The sequence below is a fragment of the Macaca mulatta genome, chromosome 7 (assembly GCF_049350105.2).
Source record: "Macaca mulatta isolate MMU2019108-1 chromosome 7, T2T-MMU8v2.0, whole genome shotgun sequence".
In the NCBI taxonomy this organism is placed as follows: Eukaryota; Metazoa; Chordata; class Mammalia; order Primates; family Cercopithecidae; genus Macaca; species Macaca mulatta.
The window spans coordinates 172,828,957-172,845,640 of NC_133412.1; the positions used below are offsets into that span (position 1 = coordinate 172,828,957).

The following is a 16,684-nucleotide window of genomic DNA, read 5'->3' on the forward strand; positions in this document are numbered from 1 at the left end:
AGCTTCATATTGACCAACATTAAACATGAGACACAAGAATGGGCATTCCATGCCACATGAAATGCAGTTGAGTTGAGTTGACGTGCAGGTCTGTCAGAGTCAGGAAACAAGCTACATGCAACCTTGAAGGAAGAGTTGCGTTTGAGCCGTGGGAGCGGACGGGTGGATGGAGCAGTAAGGTGGAAGGTTCTGATACAGTCTAAAACGTGGGTTAGGACCAGATCACAGAGTTTACCTGGAGGACTATGAGTTTGGCAGAGGCAAGGGAAGCCATTGGAGATTTAGCAGGGGAATGGCTTCATCTAAATTCATTTGAGAACGAGTGCCCTGGCAGCAGTAAATAGGGCAAGTGGTTGGGAATGGGGAGAATCTTGCTGGCACCCATGGGAAACATGGTGAAACATGGTGGCCTCGGCATGCTGGCTGCGGGGCACAAAGGACAGGTCCAGGGGAAACTTTATAGAGGAACTCAGCTGTGCAATGCCATGCCAGAGACCACTGGCTGCAGAGGGCTACAAGCACTGAGAATGTGGCTGGGTCAAATTCTGAAGCACTGACAGTACAAAATACACAGAGATTTCCAAGAAAGGAGAACATAAGACATCTCGTTAGTAAAGCTTTATATTGGTTACATGTTGAAATAAAATTTCCGATCTATTGGGTTAAACAAATTTTGATCCTTTTTCCTTTTATTTCCAGAGTCTTGCTCTGTTACCCAGGCTGGAGTGCTCCTTTTACTTGTTCAAGCGGTTTCTGGCACACTTGTAATCCCAGCACTTTGGGAGGCCAGGGCGTGATTTGAGCCCAGGAGTTCCAGGCCAGACTGGGCCACGTAGGGAGACCCCATCACTACACAAAATTTAAAAATCAGCTGGGCATGGTGGCGCCACACCTATGGTCCCAGCTATGGGAGGCTGAGACAGCAGGATCACTCGAGCCTGATTGGTTGAAGCTGCAGTAACCATGATTACACTACTACACTCCAGCCTGAGTGACAGAGCGAGACCCTGTCTCAAAAAATAAAGTGGTGCCTGGAAAGTTTAAAAGTATAGATATGTGGTTCTCAGTTATATTGCTGTTGGACAGCCCTGATGTAGACAGCTTTAGCTATTAACAGCTGTGAAAAAAGGCAGGAGGTGGGTACTTGAGGTGAGAGTAATACCATTTACAGGATACAGAGGGAAAAGGTGGAGTGTGAGGTGCTGATTGCTGGGTCTAGGGATGGGTCATGGTTTTGGTGGCAAGAGGGACACTAGAAATGTAGGTTTGTAGTTGTCCACTCAGGGGCTTTGGACTCTGAGGAAGAGGGTGAAGAGAGAGGAGGTCCCTGGACCTTGAATTGAGCCTGTATTTGAGATGGAGGAAATCCAGAGAAAGAGGCCAGTGATGGCAGAGGAGACTCAGATCTGAGTGGTGTACAAGCCAGAAGAAAGTACATTTCAGGAAGAAAAAGCCTCAACATGCAAACAGAAAAATAGGGTTCTTTTTCAGTTGCAATGTGCACGCTGCCTTCTTAAACAGAAGAGATTGGACTTCCCTTGGGCTGCCTTGGAGACCTAGTGCTGTCATTGTGGATTCTGGCTACGTGCCACTGCCTGACCCGGAAGGGTGGGCTGTTTCCTCCACCTCAAGGGGTCCCAACTGCTGGGCTTTTATGAGCGGCACATTCTTCCTGCCGTCAGCGTGTCAGCCTCCAGAGCTCTACTGACTCCAGTTAATGTGCTGCTTCTGACGTGCTGCCAACTGGAAGTCAGTATTTGGGAGAGAGAAAATAAACTATGTCTAAGAATGAAAAGATAGACCCTCTTGTGAGCCCTCAGGGGACTCAGTGACATGATGTTGCTCCTCTGGACCTTTCTTTGTGTCCTCTCTACCAGGGAGGACTCCAGACAGGTCATACGTGCTCATGAAGACGTTGCTCTGCTGGTCTCACATGGTTGGAAGGACTTGTGTGAAGTGGTCAGCAAGGAAACTTAGGTAGACATGGAAAATGGGCTGCCTGTGGGAAGCTCACAGGTCTTTTGGAGGGAGGTGATATTTCATTTGTTAACAGGATTCAGGCATAATGGTTTAGCTGAAACCTTCCTCAAGTTCCCTTAAAGCCTTGGTCATCTCTGTTGTTTTTCTCCAAAGAAATCTCTGCCAGTACATTTTTCATATTACATGCTTATTCATGTGAAGAAGTATGAGTGGTTTTCTAATCTGCTTTTTCTTCGTAGAACCACCACCACCTAAAATTCCCAAAATTGAGACCACTCACCCACCGTTGCCTCCAGCCCACCCACCTCCAGGTAAGCATCTGCCGAAGCAGCTTGGCCAGCTGTGCACATCGCCGCTGAATAGTGGATGCAGCAGGTCCTGGGAGCTTAGAAAAGGAAGACTGTGGGGCCCAGATTGACAGCGTCAGCCACGGGCAGGAATCTTTGCAAAACTGTTCTCGGGCCGGGCGCAATGGCTCGTGTCTTTGATCCCAGCCCTTTGGGAGGCTAAGGCAGGGGAATCACCTGACCCCAGGAGTTTGAGGTCAGCCTGGGCAACGAAGTGAGACCCTGTCCAAAAAAATTAGCCAGGTGTGGTAGCACACGCCTGTAGTCCCAACTATCATTTGAGCCCTGGGCAGTCAAGTGAGCTATGATTGCACCACTGCACTGCAGCCTGGGTGAAAGGGAGGCCCTGTCTCAAAAACAAGTTCTCGTTTTGACCAGGTATTTTGAGAATGTTGTAAATTGTTAAGTATATCTGAATATTCTCTGACCTCTCACATCCAGAAATGCTAAACTACACATTGTATTAGAATCAGTTTTAGGAAAGAAAGCCAAACCCTGCCAACTGAACGTGTATCCAGATGGAGGCAGGGTTACTGTGGCTGCCAGGCTCTGGCCGTCCCCACACCTGCTTCCTGTTGGCGGTGTGTCATCTTATGCATTTTGAAGAATAAGCAATTGTACAGAGTAAATGAAAGAGTGAAAAGTTCTCAACAGGTACATGGTAAGCTGGAAAGCCTCTCTGATACCACTGGAAATAGAAGAGAAAAGCTGTAAAGTAGATGGCATTCTTTACCTGTGGCACCATTTCAGAAGGTGACACACTAGAGAAGGCCTGAGTGACCTGTGTTTTCTTTCCGAAAGATGGTTAATACTCCGGAGGCTTCCGAGCCTCTGTCAGCAGCTCCTCCAGCCTGCTGCACTCACTGTTGGTTGGTGCACGTGGCTCACACTGGGGCTCACAGCACCGTGTGCCCGTAGCAGATGTGCCACAGATTACATTTCTGTTTTTACTCAATCATGATAGTGTTTGTGCTTTGGGAGAACAGAGGCGTCATTTTCCACTTTGGGCCAAATCCCAAAACCCCCAATTCAATATGAACTTTACTTAAAAAAATGCTTGCGGCTGCTCGTGAAGCATTTAAGGAGCACCTCCTCGCCAAGTACAGTTCCCCTGGTCCAAGCCTGGGGCTGTGCCTTCACTGAGGAGACGGATGGTTCACCTGGGGATCCCGGGGCGGCCAGAGAGGTGCTGCTGCCTCCAGGGCACTGAGTAGCTGCTGTGGAGGCCTCAGAGCTCTGCTCCCTCCCACATTACAGACAGCCAGGAGTAGGCCTGGGACTTGAGTGGGACCTGGGAACCAGATACACTGCCAGGAGGCCATGGCTGGAAAGAGCAGGGCCTGGGAGGCACAGTAAAGCTGGGCCACGAGGAACGGAGGGAAGCACGCTTCCTGGGAGGCCCTAGACCATGGGAAGAGGTGTTCAGGTCAGCAGTGATGTTTAGGGAGGGGTTTGGTGGCAGTGTATGGCACTTGGTCAGGAGCAAGTGTACAGAGGGAATGGGGTGCCGAGGATAGACCCCCACTTGCTGTTCGAGCTCAGTCACACAGCACAAGGGCGGGTGCACTGGTGACTTGAAGATTCAGGCTGCAGGGTCGAGTGTTGGAAGAGTTGGCTTCTGCAAGGTAGAGGAGCAGGCCTGTGGCCCAGGTGGCTGTGGAATGACACACAGGAGGCATTGAAGGGTGTCAGCGCTTTTCTGCACCTCTTTTTTAGTCAGCTTCTGGAACCACAGGGCATCTGGCCCTGACCTGGAGCCAAAGCCAGTTCTCTAAGGCCAGGCATATATGGCCTTCCTGCCCAGTGGCTGGCGAGGGCTGATCTGCACAGGCAGTCCCCAATGGCACACCTGTTACCAGCCCAATCAATCCTGCTCATGCTCGCTTTGGCAAGATCAAACGGGTTGTGTGCCAATGGCCACGTCTACACAACCAGGATGTCATGCTCTGCCTTCCCTAACCCAAGTGCCTGGGGAACCAGAAGCATCTTCATGGCCTTTGTCCTCTTTATGTTCTCTGGAACCAGAAATGTTGTGCCTATGGTTTGTCTCCTGTGCTGCCTTGGGAAAGGACACTCATTCTGTGTGTTTGGCTACTTGTGGTGGGGTGTTCCGACGCCATTTTCCAGGGGTCTGATGGTGACCAAGAGATCACAGGCCAAAATGTGTTAAATAAGGCTTTGGCGGAAGGGGGCATGAGGGCTCATGGGCTGGGAGGCGCTGCGGGAGGGGCCTGAGGCTGGTTCTGAGCACAAGTATCTTGGGTGTGCTTGACACCTAGTGCTGCCTATCCCTGCTGCATACACACAGCAGCACGCACACACACAGCAGCACGCACGCACACAGCAGCACGCACACACACAGCAGCACGCACACACACAGCAGCACGCACACACACAGCAGCACGCACACACACAGCAGCACGCACACACACGAAGCATGCACACACACGCAGCACGTAGCACGCAGCACGCACGCGCAGCACGCTTGCACACACTCCTCTCAAGGAGGCTGCTATCTGAGAGTACGCAGTGGGGTTTGATCTAACCCCTCTTGAGTAGAATAGAACCTGAATTGCTGCTTCGATGGGTACATTGGGAATGTCAGAGACTTGTACGGAATTATTTTAAATGCCATCACATTCATTTGACCAACTCTGAGGCTTTCTGCAAAATGCCACTGCTGCAGACAGGAGTTCAGTGTGGCCCTGACTCTTGGGGTCAGTTTCTGAAGGCAGAAAAACAGAGGAGCCCCCACACATTTTACACTAGGAAGAGGGGGCTGGGGCCAGGGCACAAGGGGGCTTCGTGTGCTGCCGAGACTGCCTGCGGGTGGTGTGGTTAGGGCTGAGGGAGGGAAACCCCAGCTCATCACAGACAGGGTGGAGGGCCTTTTTGACAAATGGTGGGGAGACATCTGGTGGCATCAGGACATGGGGAACGGGCCCATGTGTTGGGCCACAGAGGAAGGGGCAGCTGCTCCCTGCTCCTCTGTAAAGATGGCCCTGAAGGGCCAGGAGGCACTGAAAAAGCAGCTATTGCTTGCAGAGGCCGGGCACCAACACATCTCTCTCCTGCAGACCGGAAGCCTCCCCTCGCTGCTGCCTTAGGTGAGGCTGAGCCGCCGGGCCCTGTGGATGCCACTGACCTCCCCAAAGTCCAGATTCCTCCTCCGGCTCACCCGGCCCCTGTGCACCAGCCACCGCCGCTGCCACACCGGCCCCCGCCCCCGCCGCCCTCCAGCTACATGACTGGGATGTCCACCACCAGCTCCTACATGTCTGGAGAGGGCTACCAGAGCCTGCAGTCCATGATGAAGACCGAGGGACCCTCCTACGGCGCCCTGCCCCCCGCATACGGCCCACCTGCACACCTGCCCTACCACCCCCATGTCTACCCACCCAATCCGCCCCCACCACCTGTGCCTCCTCCCCCAGCCTCCTTCCCCCCACCTGCCATCCCGCCCCCTACTCCTGGCTACCCTCCACCCCCACCCACCTACAACCCCAACTTCCCACCCCCACCTCCACGCCTGCCCCCTACCCATGCAGTCCCCCCTCATCCTCCTCCAGGCTTGGGCCTGCCTCCAGCCAGCTACCCACCTCCTGCCGTGCCCCCTGGAGGACAGCCCCCTGTGCCCCCGCCCATTCCCCCACCTGGCATGCCTCCAGTTGGGGGACTGGGGCGGGCAGCCTGGATGAGATAACGTGAGCCTTTTTTTCCCCCTTTGTTTTTTTTAACAAGTTTTTCTAATCGACTTGCAGAGTAGTTGAAGTGGGTAAGCAGCAGGGTACCTTATATAATGCGCGACAGTTGCAGTATGGGAAGAATGGACCAGGCCCCTGGGATAAAATCAGGGTGGTCCTCACATCTAGAGGACGGGGACAGCCAGCTTTCAGAGTAGCCTCATCAGCGCCCTTGCAGTCTGACTGTGTACACTTGGTTCAGCTAATGTCTGAGAGTCCTGCACTGGGTTACTTTATACTAGTGAAGATGTTAACCAGCCATATTGGCTCAATAAATAGCTTCGGTAAGGAGTTAATTTCCTTCTAGAAATCAGTGCCTACTTTTCCTGGAAACTCATTTTAAATAGTCAAATTCCATCTGAAGTCAAGCTGTTGTCATTTTCATTCAATGACGTTCTCTCCCATGACACCCAGAAGGGTCAGAAGAACCACATTTTTGATTTATAGATGTTTGCATCCTTTGTATTAAAATCATTTTGAAGGGGTTGCCTCGTTGGATGGCTTTTTTTCCTCCAAGGAGAAGGGGAGAAATGTACTTGGAAAGTAATGTATGTTTACATCTATTTGCAAATTCCTGTACATAGAGATACATTTTTTAAGTGTGAATGTAACAACATACTGTGAATTCCATCTTGGTTACAAATGAGACTCCTTCAGTCAGTTATCCAAATAAAAGCAGTTCTGAAACTATCCCTTTCTCTGTTAATGGGTGGAAGGTAGGGCTCCAGGCCTTCGCAGTCCCCGGGTGATAACATTGTACAAGCCCCTCCTTCCGGACCCTGGGCACCGGGAGAGGCCTGGCTGCAGTTCACAGGAGCCAGAGCCAACCCCACTGCCTCCCAGGGCACTCTGGGTGGATCGGCACATTGGCCTGCCAAGCCAGCCTGCACCCATCCTGTGCCTGCCTTGGTTTCCTTTGGAGGACCTGGTTGAGTTCCAAACCAGCTTGAAACTTTCAAGCCTTGCTGCATAGAACACAGACGGGAACACAGGCTTGGGTTTGAAACCCTTTCCACTTCTGGCCTGCGATGAGACGGAGGCAGCTGGAGGAGCAGCGGCCTCGCCATCCACCTTGAGGGGCCAGGGCTGTGTCTGTGGAAGGGGCCCCGACTGAGCCCCCATCTGAGGTGCTTGAAGGGCCTTGGCCCTGTCTCTGCTTGCTGACCCTGCCACCCATGACGGAAACAAGCACTGAGCACCCAGCCAGGAGGCTCACAAAGAGGCCTTTATTTATCTAGCTCAAAGTAGACACTATCACAATCTTGTTTATTACTCCTTTTACTAAAATAGTTCAAATCAATGTGTTTACCACACTATCAAAAAGTTCTATTCTTGTCTCCCCACGTCAGAGTGGTTGAATAGAAGGTAGAAACAGGCCGGGAGTCCACAGGCTCCCAGCTCTAAACGGCGCCAGGGCAGGAAGGGGTGGCTCCGGGTCTCACTGTGGCACCTTCTACAGAAAATAAGACGTAGCTGCCGGGCCCGGGGACAGAAACCAGACGTTCCAGTCCATCTCCAAAAAGCAGCACAAATACTTTCCCCCCACGGTATGAAAAATATACACCTCTACCGCTCTGCAGTCATGCATTTAGTTTTCTTTAAGAAAAAAAAAAAAAATCAGTAGTATGTATCTTGTTTCCTCAAGTTTCAAGAAAAAAAAATGAAAGGTCACTTTTTTCTCTTTAAACACTGACGTACTTGGATAGAAAGGTGCCACCCTACAAAATGTGCTCAGCATGTTCTAAGGCCAGGATGGGCTTGGCCGCTGGGCTGGGGCTAGAAAGGAGACCTCCGTCTGTCACAGTGGAAACGGAAGCCGAGTGCCAGTGCCGCATCCGGCTTCAAGATCAAGCATCAGAGCCTTCGAAATGGAAAGGGGGCATCTGAAAGGGCACCCCCACTGGGGGCTTTCAGAGCTAAGGCTCCAGAAGGAAGGGGTTGCCCTCCCTGCTAGTGACAGAGCCGGGAGTCACCCTGAGCTGCAGCGCCCCCAGGGTTCCCCTGTGGGAAGGCCCATCTGACCCTCTACAGCGCACGGCTCTGCAACCGCCACCTGTATTCAGGTACGTGGCGTCGCTGCTGCTGGCTTTTAAAATCAGCTATTAGTTTGAGATGTGACTGTCACCAACAGAGTTCTGTCCTAGAAAGCCATCCCAGTGCCGTGTTGGCCCAGGGGGCACCAGCTTTGTGCTGCCTCTGTAACAGGCAGGAGGGTTCTCAAAGCAACATTCCACTGATCCTGGATGCCACTGCAGCATTAAAGACAGGGTCAGTCCCCGTGAGGGGGAAAGGTGGCTTCAAGGCTGTTCTCTGGGCCTGTCTGCAGGAGATCCGCAGGTACCAGGAGCCCGGACTTATTGCTTATTTCAGTGGTGGCCAAGCCAACCTGACCCAAACATGATGCACACGGGCTCCCAGACTTGGCTTCCACTCAGAATTGACCCACACCCCTTGGGCTACTCTGCGGTTCTTTGGACTCCAAGACCCAGAAGGGCGTCTGCCCAACTGCCCACTCGGGCAAGAATCACTGGGTACCATGAGCAGCAGGTGTTCACCCCACTTCCCGTGTACACCGCTAGTGACCGGGGAGCGTACCACCTGACCGGGTGACACTCCTTCCCAAAGAATCCAAAGAGCCTCCTGGCGACACCCACAGCAGGAGTGCCACACCATCCCATCACCAGCACCCACAGCAGGAGCACCACACCATCCCATCACCAGCACCCACTTGCAGCCCTGGGGCTAAGATGGGGGGCGTGAGCCTTTCCCCTGAGAGCAAACAGGCCGCGAGAACTGCTCAGGATAGAGCCGCCAGCTCGGGAGAGGGGCAGGGCAGCCACCTCCCTCCTCCTGCCTGCATCCCCAGCCGTGGGCCTGTGTGAGACCTGCTGGGTAGGACCGCAGCCTCCCTGGGCTCTTCGGGTGGGGTTCTGAGCACCTGCTGGAAGACCACAGGAGTCTAATGAGGACCTGGTGAGGTCCTGGACTCAAGAGCCAGGGCTGCTTACAGCGGCGTGAGCGGGTGTGGGGAAGCGCCTGTCCCCGCACTGCGGCTCTGGGATCTCCCGTCATGTGCCACACATCACTTACCCCCTCGGCCTTATTTTCCTCACACACCACATTTTCTATTGCACTTTACAGTTTGTACATGGTCATTTACACGGAAGATCTCACTTGATCCCAGAATCCTGTGAGGAGGGCCTTCTGCTGCCGATTTTACAACGGAGAACACGGGCTCAGAGTGGGGAGGCAACCGTCCACCCGCAGCGACGGCAAGGCAGCGGCACTCAGCTCCGTCCGGCCGCCCTCTGGCCTCTCCAGCAGGTCAGCTGTCGGCTCACACCCCCCAGTGCGGACCCCTGCCCTGTGTGTGCCGGATGACCTGAAGCCATAAGCATGGCTGAAAGGAACCTCAGAGCCCTGTTTCCACCAAGATCCCAGAGAGGCTGAGTGAACTGCTAAAGGTCACACCACAAACTAAAGGCAGAACCTGACCAGACCCCCTCCTTCCCAAAAAGAACAGCTCTCATCTGCAGCCCGGAGAGCTCTGTCCACAGGGACCCGAGATGCAGCCAGGCCCTGGGGGAGGTCACAGCCAACCAGAGCCCCAGCTGTGGCCCAGTGCTGCCCATCAGGAAAATCACATATGGCTCAGCCCAGAAACTCTCCCCAGGCCCTTCCTATGTTACTGGCCTGTCATGTAAACCACAAATAGGGACGTGCCCCAGGCATGGGGCAGGAGGAGCCCAAAAAGGGCATAGCCTGGACAGGGTGGCAGGGGGACATTGCAGAGACTGTGGGGGAGGGGGATGACCTCCAAAAGCAAGGAGCAGCAGGCATTGGGTGGCTGGGTGCAGATCCCCAGGGGTGAGGGCACCCTGAGCTCCAGATATGGGGTCACAGGAAGGGCCCAGGGCAGCCTCCAGCCAGCCACAGACATGGTGAGCGGCCTTGTCCACGTGCCGGGGACCCAGTGCTTGGTGGGCCAGGCCACGGCACGTGGGCGAGAAGTGGTACCACCTGTGTCAAGACCCAGGTAGCGGTGCTGTCCGTCCAGTGTGGGTGGCAGCCGGGGAGTAGAGGGTTTGATGAGTGGCCCCTCCATCCCAGGCGGGACACAGGAGCCTGGACAGTCCCCAGGCTGGATCTCAGAAGCAGCCTCCTGCTCATGGGGCTCAGGGCTCGGGGCCCAGAGAGGGAACAAGGCGTCCGGGCTGCTCTGCTGCAGGAACGGCCGCGGCGTCTCCTTCCCAGGTTGCTGGTGTGTGAGGCGGGAGATGGCAGCTGGGCCAGTGCATCGGAGCCATGGCAGCTGGGCCAGGGCGGGCAGCGTCCTATGTACAGTTCACCACAGAGAAAGAAGACAAGGGCTGGACTGGAGGTCCTGCCCGTGTCTGGGGCCTGAAACTCCCCCTGGGGACTCCCAGCAGGGCCAGTCCACGTCCACAGAAGAGTGGCCCTACAAAGGCCCCTTGAACTGGTTCCCAGACAGGTGCTGCCGTATGGAGGGCTTGGAGCTGGCTGCATCTCCCAGCTTTCTCCAGACCACCTGTGAAGAGGACAGAGCTGTGAGTGGTGGCCTCACCCGCGTCCACCTGCCGGCTGTGTGCGTCCGCCGCCTCATCACGGCAGAATCACCCACGACCTCAGAGCCATGGGGCCAGGAGGGACGCCGAGGCCACTGCAGGCCCAGAGACACCCACATCAGGTCTTTGCATGCCCGCTATCGGGCCTGAGCAGGTCATTGCTGGGGTGTGGCTCAGCCTTGCAGCTGTCCAGTGGGGTCCATAAGCCCCACTAGGTGATGTGGGGGAGGGGCTGCACAGTTCAGAGCCCCTCGCCCCCATTTAAGCCCTGGGTTCATACCCTATGAAACTCCTTCCCCGATGGCTCCTGCAAGCACCCAAGGAGACCACTGATGGTGCTCAGCTGGGTTGGGCACGGGGCTCTCCTGGGCGGCCCCAGCCTGGCAGACTGAGGGTTTCCACCTGGACCTCCTGCTCTGAGCACCACCTGCCCAGCCAGCAGCCACGGGGGGCACCAGCAAGCTGGGAGGCCCAGGGGCCAGCACCCAGGGAACACCTGGGGTGAACAAACCAACCCCAGGGGGTGGGGGGCTCAGGCTCTGTCCAGAGCCCCTCATGGGGAGGGCAGATCTGCAGACACCACGGGCCCTCTGGGAAGGGCAGGGGGCAGTGAGGTGACGACCAGCCGGGGCTCTCAGTGCCTCCGAGGCCTCCCCTCAGCCATCCAAGGCCACTCAGCCCTCGCTGAGCATTCGAGAAATGGAGTCCCACATGGGGAAGGGTATGGCCATGCTGGGTGGCCCTGGTCACACTCCCAGTGCCAAGCCTCTGCCCCCCACCCCTGGAAGCCTCACGTTGCACATCTCGCGAACGATGGCCTTCTCCTTCTCACTCAGGTCCTCCTCGCAGCTGTCCTGGAGCTGCCGGTCCAGATTCTCATGTACCTCCAGGACCTGAAGGGAACGGGTCTTGGAGTCAGGGGCAGAGGCCACTGGCAGACCTTGGGCAAGTCACTTGGCCCCTGGGCCTCAGCCTCCCCTGCTGCACACCAAAGCTGAGGACCCTGAGCTGCTGGGCCCCTGGTGACAAGCGTGGAAAAAACTGAGGGGTAGGTCATCTTCTCACCCTGCTGACACTGTGGATGCCCTACAAAGGAAGCCCCTACAAGGGAAGCAGCTGATGGCTGGGCCATCTGAGAGGAAGGAGACAGGCTGGGCAGGGAAGACCCTCAGGTGGACTCACTACAACCCAGGGCCCGCTGGAGATGAGTGGGCACTCGCCACGTGGAGCGGGTGTGAGTAGGCATGGGCGTGTCCATGCACACATGTGGGATGTCATGGGGCATGTACGTAGGAGGAAGCGGGGCATGGGAGTGAGGACTGGGCTCAGGTGTGCACAGCCTGGAGAAACCAGAGCCCATCGGACTCACCTGTCGGCACCTGCAGAGGCTGGGCCTGGCAGACCTGAGGTTATTTCTAGCCCCACTCCTGCCCCTATCATTCTGGCCTTAGTAGGGTGCCTGCCCTCCCTGACCCCAGGCCTCAGTCTTGCTAGCTGCAGTGGCTCAAGGATGGCAGACAGGCGACACACTTATGACTGCCACCTCTGAGTTCTGCCTTCATGGTGCTCCAGGCAGCCATGGTCACCCAGCCACCCACACACAGGTGAAACCCCCCACCCCTGCCACTTGGATGCCCCCGGGTGCAAAGGTCCCACAGTCTCGCGGCGCACCCAGCATCCAGGGGCTCCTGAGGGAGCGGGTAGTGGCCCTTACCTTCATGGCGTGCACGACAGCCTCAGGCTTCTGTCCTGCAGGGCTGTAGCCAGCAGAGGGGGGCGAGGGCAGCTCAGGTGCGGGGCAGGCCAGGCCCTAGGGGAGGCAATCATACATCTCAGCTCACCCGGGCTGGCTCCCACGTGGTGGCCACAGGAATGACCGGTGGCTCAGAGAAGTCCCCGATTCTGAGGGGCCAGGGCCCAGGCAGGAGGAAAAGGGGACCGGGGTGAGGCAGAGGAGGCAGGTGTGAGGACGGAGACCCAAGGAGCCCGCAGCCCCATCTGGCCGGTCCCACCCGTCAGGTCTTCTGCAGATGAAATGGTCCTTGATAGCACAGAGGCGAGAGGGGCGGTCCAGGGCCCACCCATACCTCTCAGGCTCCCCTACCGCCCCGCACAGATAAGACCTAGCATCTGTTTTGCAGGGAAAATAAGTTCAGCCCAGGCAAGGCAAGAGACCCAGATTGCAGCAAGACCAGGAAGGTCTGGACTCAACCCTGGCACCTGACGCCAAACTCCCTTCCCCTGCCCACCCTGCAGCCCGGTTGGACGACGCTGGCTTCGCCCTGGGCACTCCTGGGGCCTGCCTCCTAGCTGCTACCTCCCAGTCCTGTGGGATGAATTGGCCGCCATGTGCCCAGCTCCCCCATCAGGCCTTGGGGAGGGGACCCAGCCTCTGTCAGAAGCTGCGTGTCTACCCAGGGGCAGGTGGTCCCACCCCCAGCTTCCTGCCTCTAAGGGTCCATGTGGCTGGGAAGCCAGGCGCAGGGCTTCTTCTCAGGCTGCAGTGCGGACCACGGGGGCCCAACAGGAACAAGGAGTTCACAAGATGCTGGGAGAGCGTGGGAGGAACTTACAAGTGCCCAAAGCCAGACAGAAAACACGCAGTGGTGCCCTGTGGGCCCTGGAAGCCCTGGGGTTTTGAGGACATCTTCGGGGCTCCCCACTCTGGCAATCCTTGGGCCAACCCTGAAAGCTGAGTCTGCTGCCCTCTGTAAATGGGGTTCTAATGACGCCTCCCAATGGCCTGGCAGGCTCAGGGAGCTAGGCTGGAATCCCACCCACCCAGGCCCGCATCATGGGGCCACCTAACACTGCAGGGCTGGGCTCTGCGACCCTGAGGGCCCGGAAGCCCCTGCAGGCCTGGCAGCCAAACCCTGGTGCCCTCCCCGCCCGCCCTGGCCTGTACCTGCTCCCAGGGCCTTGCAGGTTGACCGGCTCCTGCCTCCACATGGAGACCAGGCCCCACCCCTGAAGCCAGGGGGCCTTGGGAGCAGCTACCTCCAGAGGCCCCCCGAGCCCTGGGGTCTAGGAAAGTGTCATTGAGGTGGGGCCCAACCCACGCTGAGCCTGTTTCCTTGTCTGGACAACAGAAAGAGTCCTCTGCCCAGGGTGTGTGCAGACCTCTAACTCCAGCCCAGGCTGTCGGATCTCTGTAGTGTAGGGAACCCAACAGGATGCCGGGCTTCCCCCTGGGGCAGCGCAAGGGGGCGCCCCGACCTGACGCAGAAGGCGGCACTCACCATGCCGGACAGCAGGGGGCGCCAGTCGCACACGCACAGCCCTGGGAAACCTGGGCACCTACACCTTCCTGCACCTTCCGCTGCAGAACAGAGTCCATGTGCCAGCTGGCCCCTGGCACCTCTGGCCTCATGTCCCCATCTGCACGAGGCCCCTGGGCTGCCTGTCCTGTTACAGCCCCCAGCTCCAGGGGACCAGGATTTCTGCAGCACAGGCAGGAGGGAAGCCAGGAGCATGGGGGTGGGCTGTGCAAGCCGCCCCTCTCCTGCCTACCTCAGTGGGCAGTGCTGGGTGCCAGTGAGGGCGTGGCCTGGGATCCTGAAAGTGACACCAGGACTAGACAAAATCCTAGTGTTGCCTCCAGGGCATTCCCAGGGTGCAGGGGCCCCCAACTGCACTAGAACTCAACCCCCTCTGGCCACACACACCTCCCACTGATTAGGTACCCACTTAGGGCGGATGGGCCCACTGAGTCCTTGCCACACTGCTCCTGGCAGGCACTATCTTTTTACATGTCCATATACGCCCACTTTTTTTTTTTTTTTTTTTTTCTGAGGCAGGATCTCACTCTTTTGCCCAGGCTGAAGTACACTGGCACCATCTCAGCTCACTGCAGCCTCAACCTCCCAGGCTCAAGCAATCCTCCCATCCCAGCTTCCAGAGTAGTTGGGACTACAGGTGCACACCACCATGCCCAGCTTTTTTTTTTTTTTTTTTTTTTTTTATACAGACAGGGTTTCATCATGTTGCCCAGGCTGGTCTTGAACTCCTGGACTCAATCAATCCTCCTGTCTTGGTCTCCCAAAGTGATGGGATTATAGGCGTGAGCCACTGAGCCTGGCCTACATGCCCACTTTACAGACAAGGAGAGTGAGGCTAACAGAATGGCTTGCCCAAGACCAAACAGCTTGTAAACAATGGGACTGGGCCTTGATCTCAAGTCTGTGGGACTCCTGAGCTGGTGCCCGAAGTGAGGATACCAGTGTGCACCAGAGAGAACTGAAAATAGACATCCACAAAATACCTGTCCCCAAACGCTCAGAGCAACACCATTCATGTGAGCCCAAACGTGGAAACGATCCAAATGTGCAGCAACAAATGAAGGAACTATGTATTCTACCCACACCACAGAATCTTATTCAGCCATGAAAAGCAATGGAGACCAACACAGGGTACCTGTGGTTGGACCCTGAGAACAAGATTCGGAGTGAAAGAAGCCAGACACAAAAGGCCACACGTCATGTGATTCCATTTATACGAAATATCCAGAATAGGCAAATCCATGGAGACAGAAAACGCCAACCAATCGGTGGTTGCCGGTGGCTGGGAGGAGGGGGATGGGAGTGATGGCTGATGGGTACTGGCTGCCTTTCTGGGGTGATGAAAATGTTCTATTGTGATGACGGCGTAACTCTGTGAGTGTCCTCCCTCAGGAGGCTGATGGTATAAACTGCCTCCCACCCTCCACTGGGGGCCAGCCCTGGGCACCTGCCCTCACAGCCAGCGGGTGGAGGGTACAGGCAGCAGAGGGCAGAGAGGGGGTGCCCACCCCAGAGAGTTACCTGCTTTACCCAAGGACTCTCCAGCATGCCCTTGCTGTGCCCATGACCCACAGGTAGCCTTAAAGGAGACTTGCCTGGGTCTGGAAGGGCCTGTGTCCCAGGCAGTGTCTGAGCCCGGAGACAGCCCTCCCCAGATAACCCCCTGTCTCTCCCCGGGGGTCCAAGTGCCGGACATGGGCTCTCCGGGACCCAGCGAGGGCCCACTGCCCTGTGAAAACTTCACAAGGCCTAGCCCCTGGGCCTCTGGCCCTGGCCCTGGCCCCTCCGCAGCAGCCACTTCAGCCACTTCTGCAGGCTTCATGGTGGCCCCTCCCACGAGACACCTTGACCCCTCAACACCCACTCCTGGGGGCCTGCCCACCAACCAGCCCCGATCCTGCCCCCTGCACCTCAGTTCATCACCCGGTCTCCCGGCCTCATGGAGGAATGACCCCTGCACAGCCCCCACGCTGGCCCCTGACCTCTAGGCACACACAGGCACCAGTATGCACTCACCACAGGGCCCTGGCCATCCTCCCCACCCCTATGAGCCTCACTTCCTCCTCTCCAAAGTAGGGGACACCCCCTGGTGCACAGGGCGGTCTAGAGGGAAAAAGGAGGCAAGGAGAACGAAACCCCTCCCAAGGTTGCCTCCTCCAGGAAGCCTTCCTGAACATTCCCGAACTCTGACAGCATTTTATCCACTGTCAGGCCTTGAGGTTCAACCCATGCCCGGGGTGTGCTCTCCAGAGGCCTACAGGGAGACAGCATCTGGCAGGCCTGGTGAATGTGAGAGCTGTGCTTGCACAGCACTTCCCAACCTGCAGGCCACTCGAAGGACTTCAGGACACAGCACTGAGCAACTGCTAGCTGCTATTACTCCCTCCCATGATCTGAATGGATAAGAGGCACGGGGCATGAAGGCTAAGGAGCCAGCCCCGAGGGGGCATCCCTTGGCTTTTCAGAACCCTCCACCAAGAAACAGTTAGAGCCTCGTTCAGCCGAGGGACTCCTGGATAAATGCTTGGAATATCGGCCATCGGCAGGCTTTGCTGCCTGCACAGGCTCTACAGCTGCATTCCTGGAGAAGGTGGAAGGGCCGCAAAAGAGAAATCGCAGAGCCAGCAGCCAGCACTGAGGCCCAGCAAGCTCTGCGGGGGGTCCTGGGGTCAGCCTTGCGGGCGAGGGGTGGAGGGGAGAGCAGGAAGGGGCACAGCTGCTATGAGGGCACCCACTGCCCAAGAAGAACC

General features: G+C 56.7%; 2 protein-coding genes and 2 pseudogenes across 5 annotated transcripts in view; 1 reads left to right on the forward strand and 3 right to left on the reverse strand.

Annotated features, from left to right (window-relative positions):
- The window catches only part of CCNK (cyclin K), a 30,639-nt gene extending 23,879 nt beyond the window's left edge, over nucleotides 1-6,760 (forward strand). Inside the window, exons 10-11 of the mRNA XM_015144467.3 lie at nucleotides 2,220-2,291; nucleotides 5,405-6,760. Of these exons, the coding sequence (XP_014999953.1) occupies nucleotides 2,220-2,291; nucleotides 5,405-6,030 (698 nt within the window). The 3' untranslated portion in view covers nucleotides 6,031-6,760. The remainder of the gene's footprint in view (nucleotides 1-2,219; nucleotides 2,292-5,404) is intronic.
- On the reverse strand, nucleotides 6,521-7,192 carry LOC114679641 (uncharacterized; annotated as a pseudogene). Its single transcript, XR_003731710.2, has one exon. The product of XR_003731710.2 is annotated as an uncharacterized LOC114679641 (transcript).
- Nucleotides 7,193-7,277: 85 nt separating this feature from the next.
- On the reverse strand, nucleotides 7,278-10,415 carry LOC106999566 (uncharacterized; annotated as a pseudogene). The gene has a single exon (XR_001446444.3). The product of XR_001446444.3 is annotated as an uncharacterized LOC106999566 (transcript).
- Nucleotides 7,278-16,684, reverse strand: part of CCDC85C (coiled-coil domain containing 85C) — a 98,414-nt gene continuing 89,007 nt past the window's right edge. For both annotated transcript variants that reach the window (XM_015144468.3, XM_028851806.2), the window contains 3 exons: nucleotides 12,371-12,466; nucleotides 11,451-11,549; nucleotides 7,278-10,619 (listed from right to left, as the gene is read on the reverse strand). In XM_015144468.3, coding sequence (XP_014999954.2) covers nucleotides 10,530-10,619; nucleotides 11,451-11,549; nucleotides 12,371-12,466 — 285 coding nt within the window. In that variant the 3' untranslated portion in view covers nucleotides 7,278-10,529. The remainder of the gene's footprint in view (nucleotides 10,620-11,450; nucleotides 11,550-12,370; nucleotides 12,467-16,684) is intronic.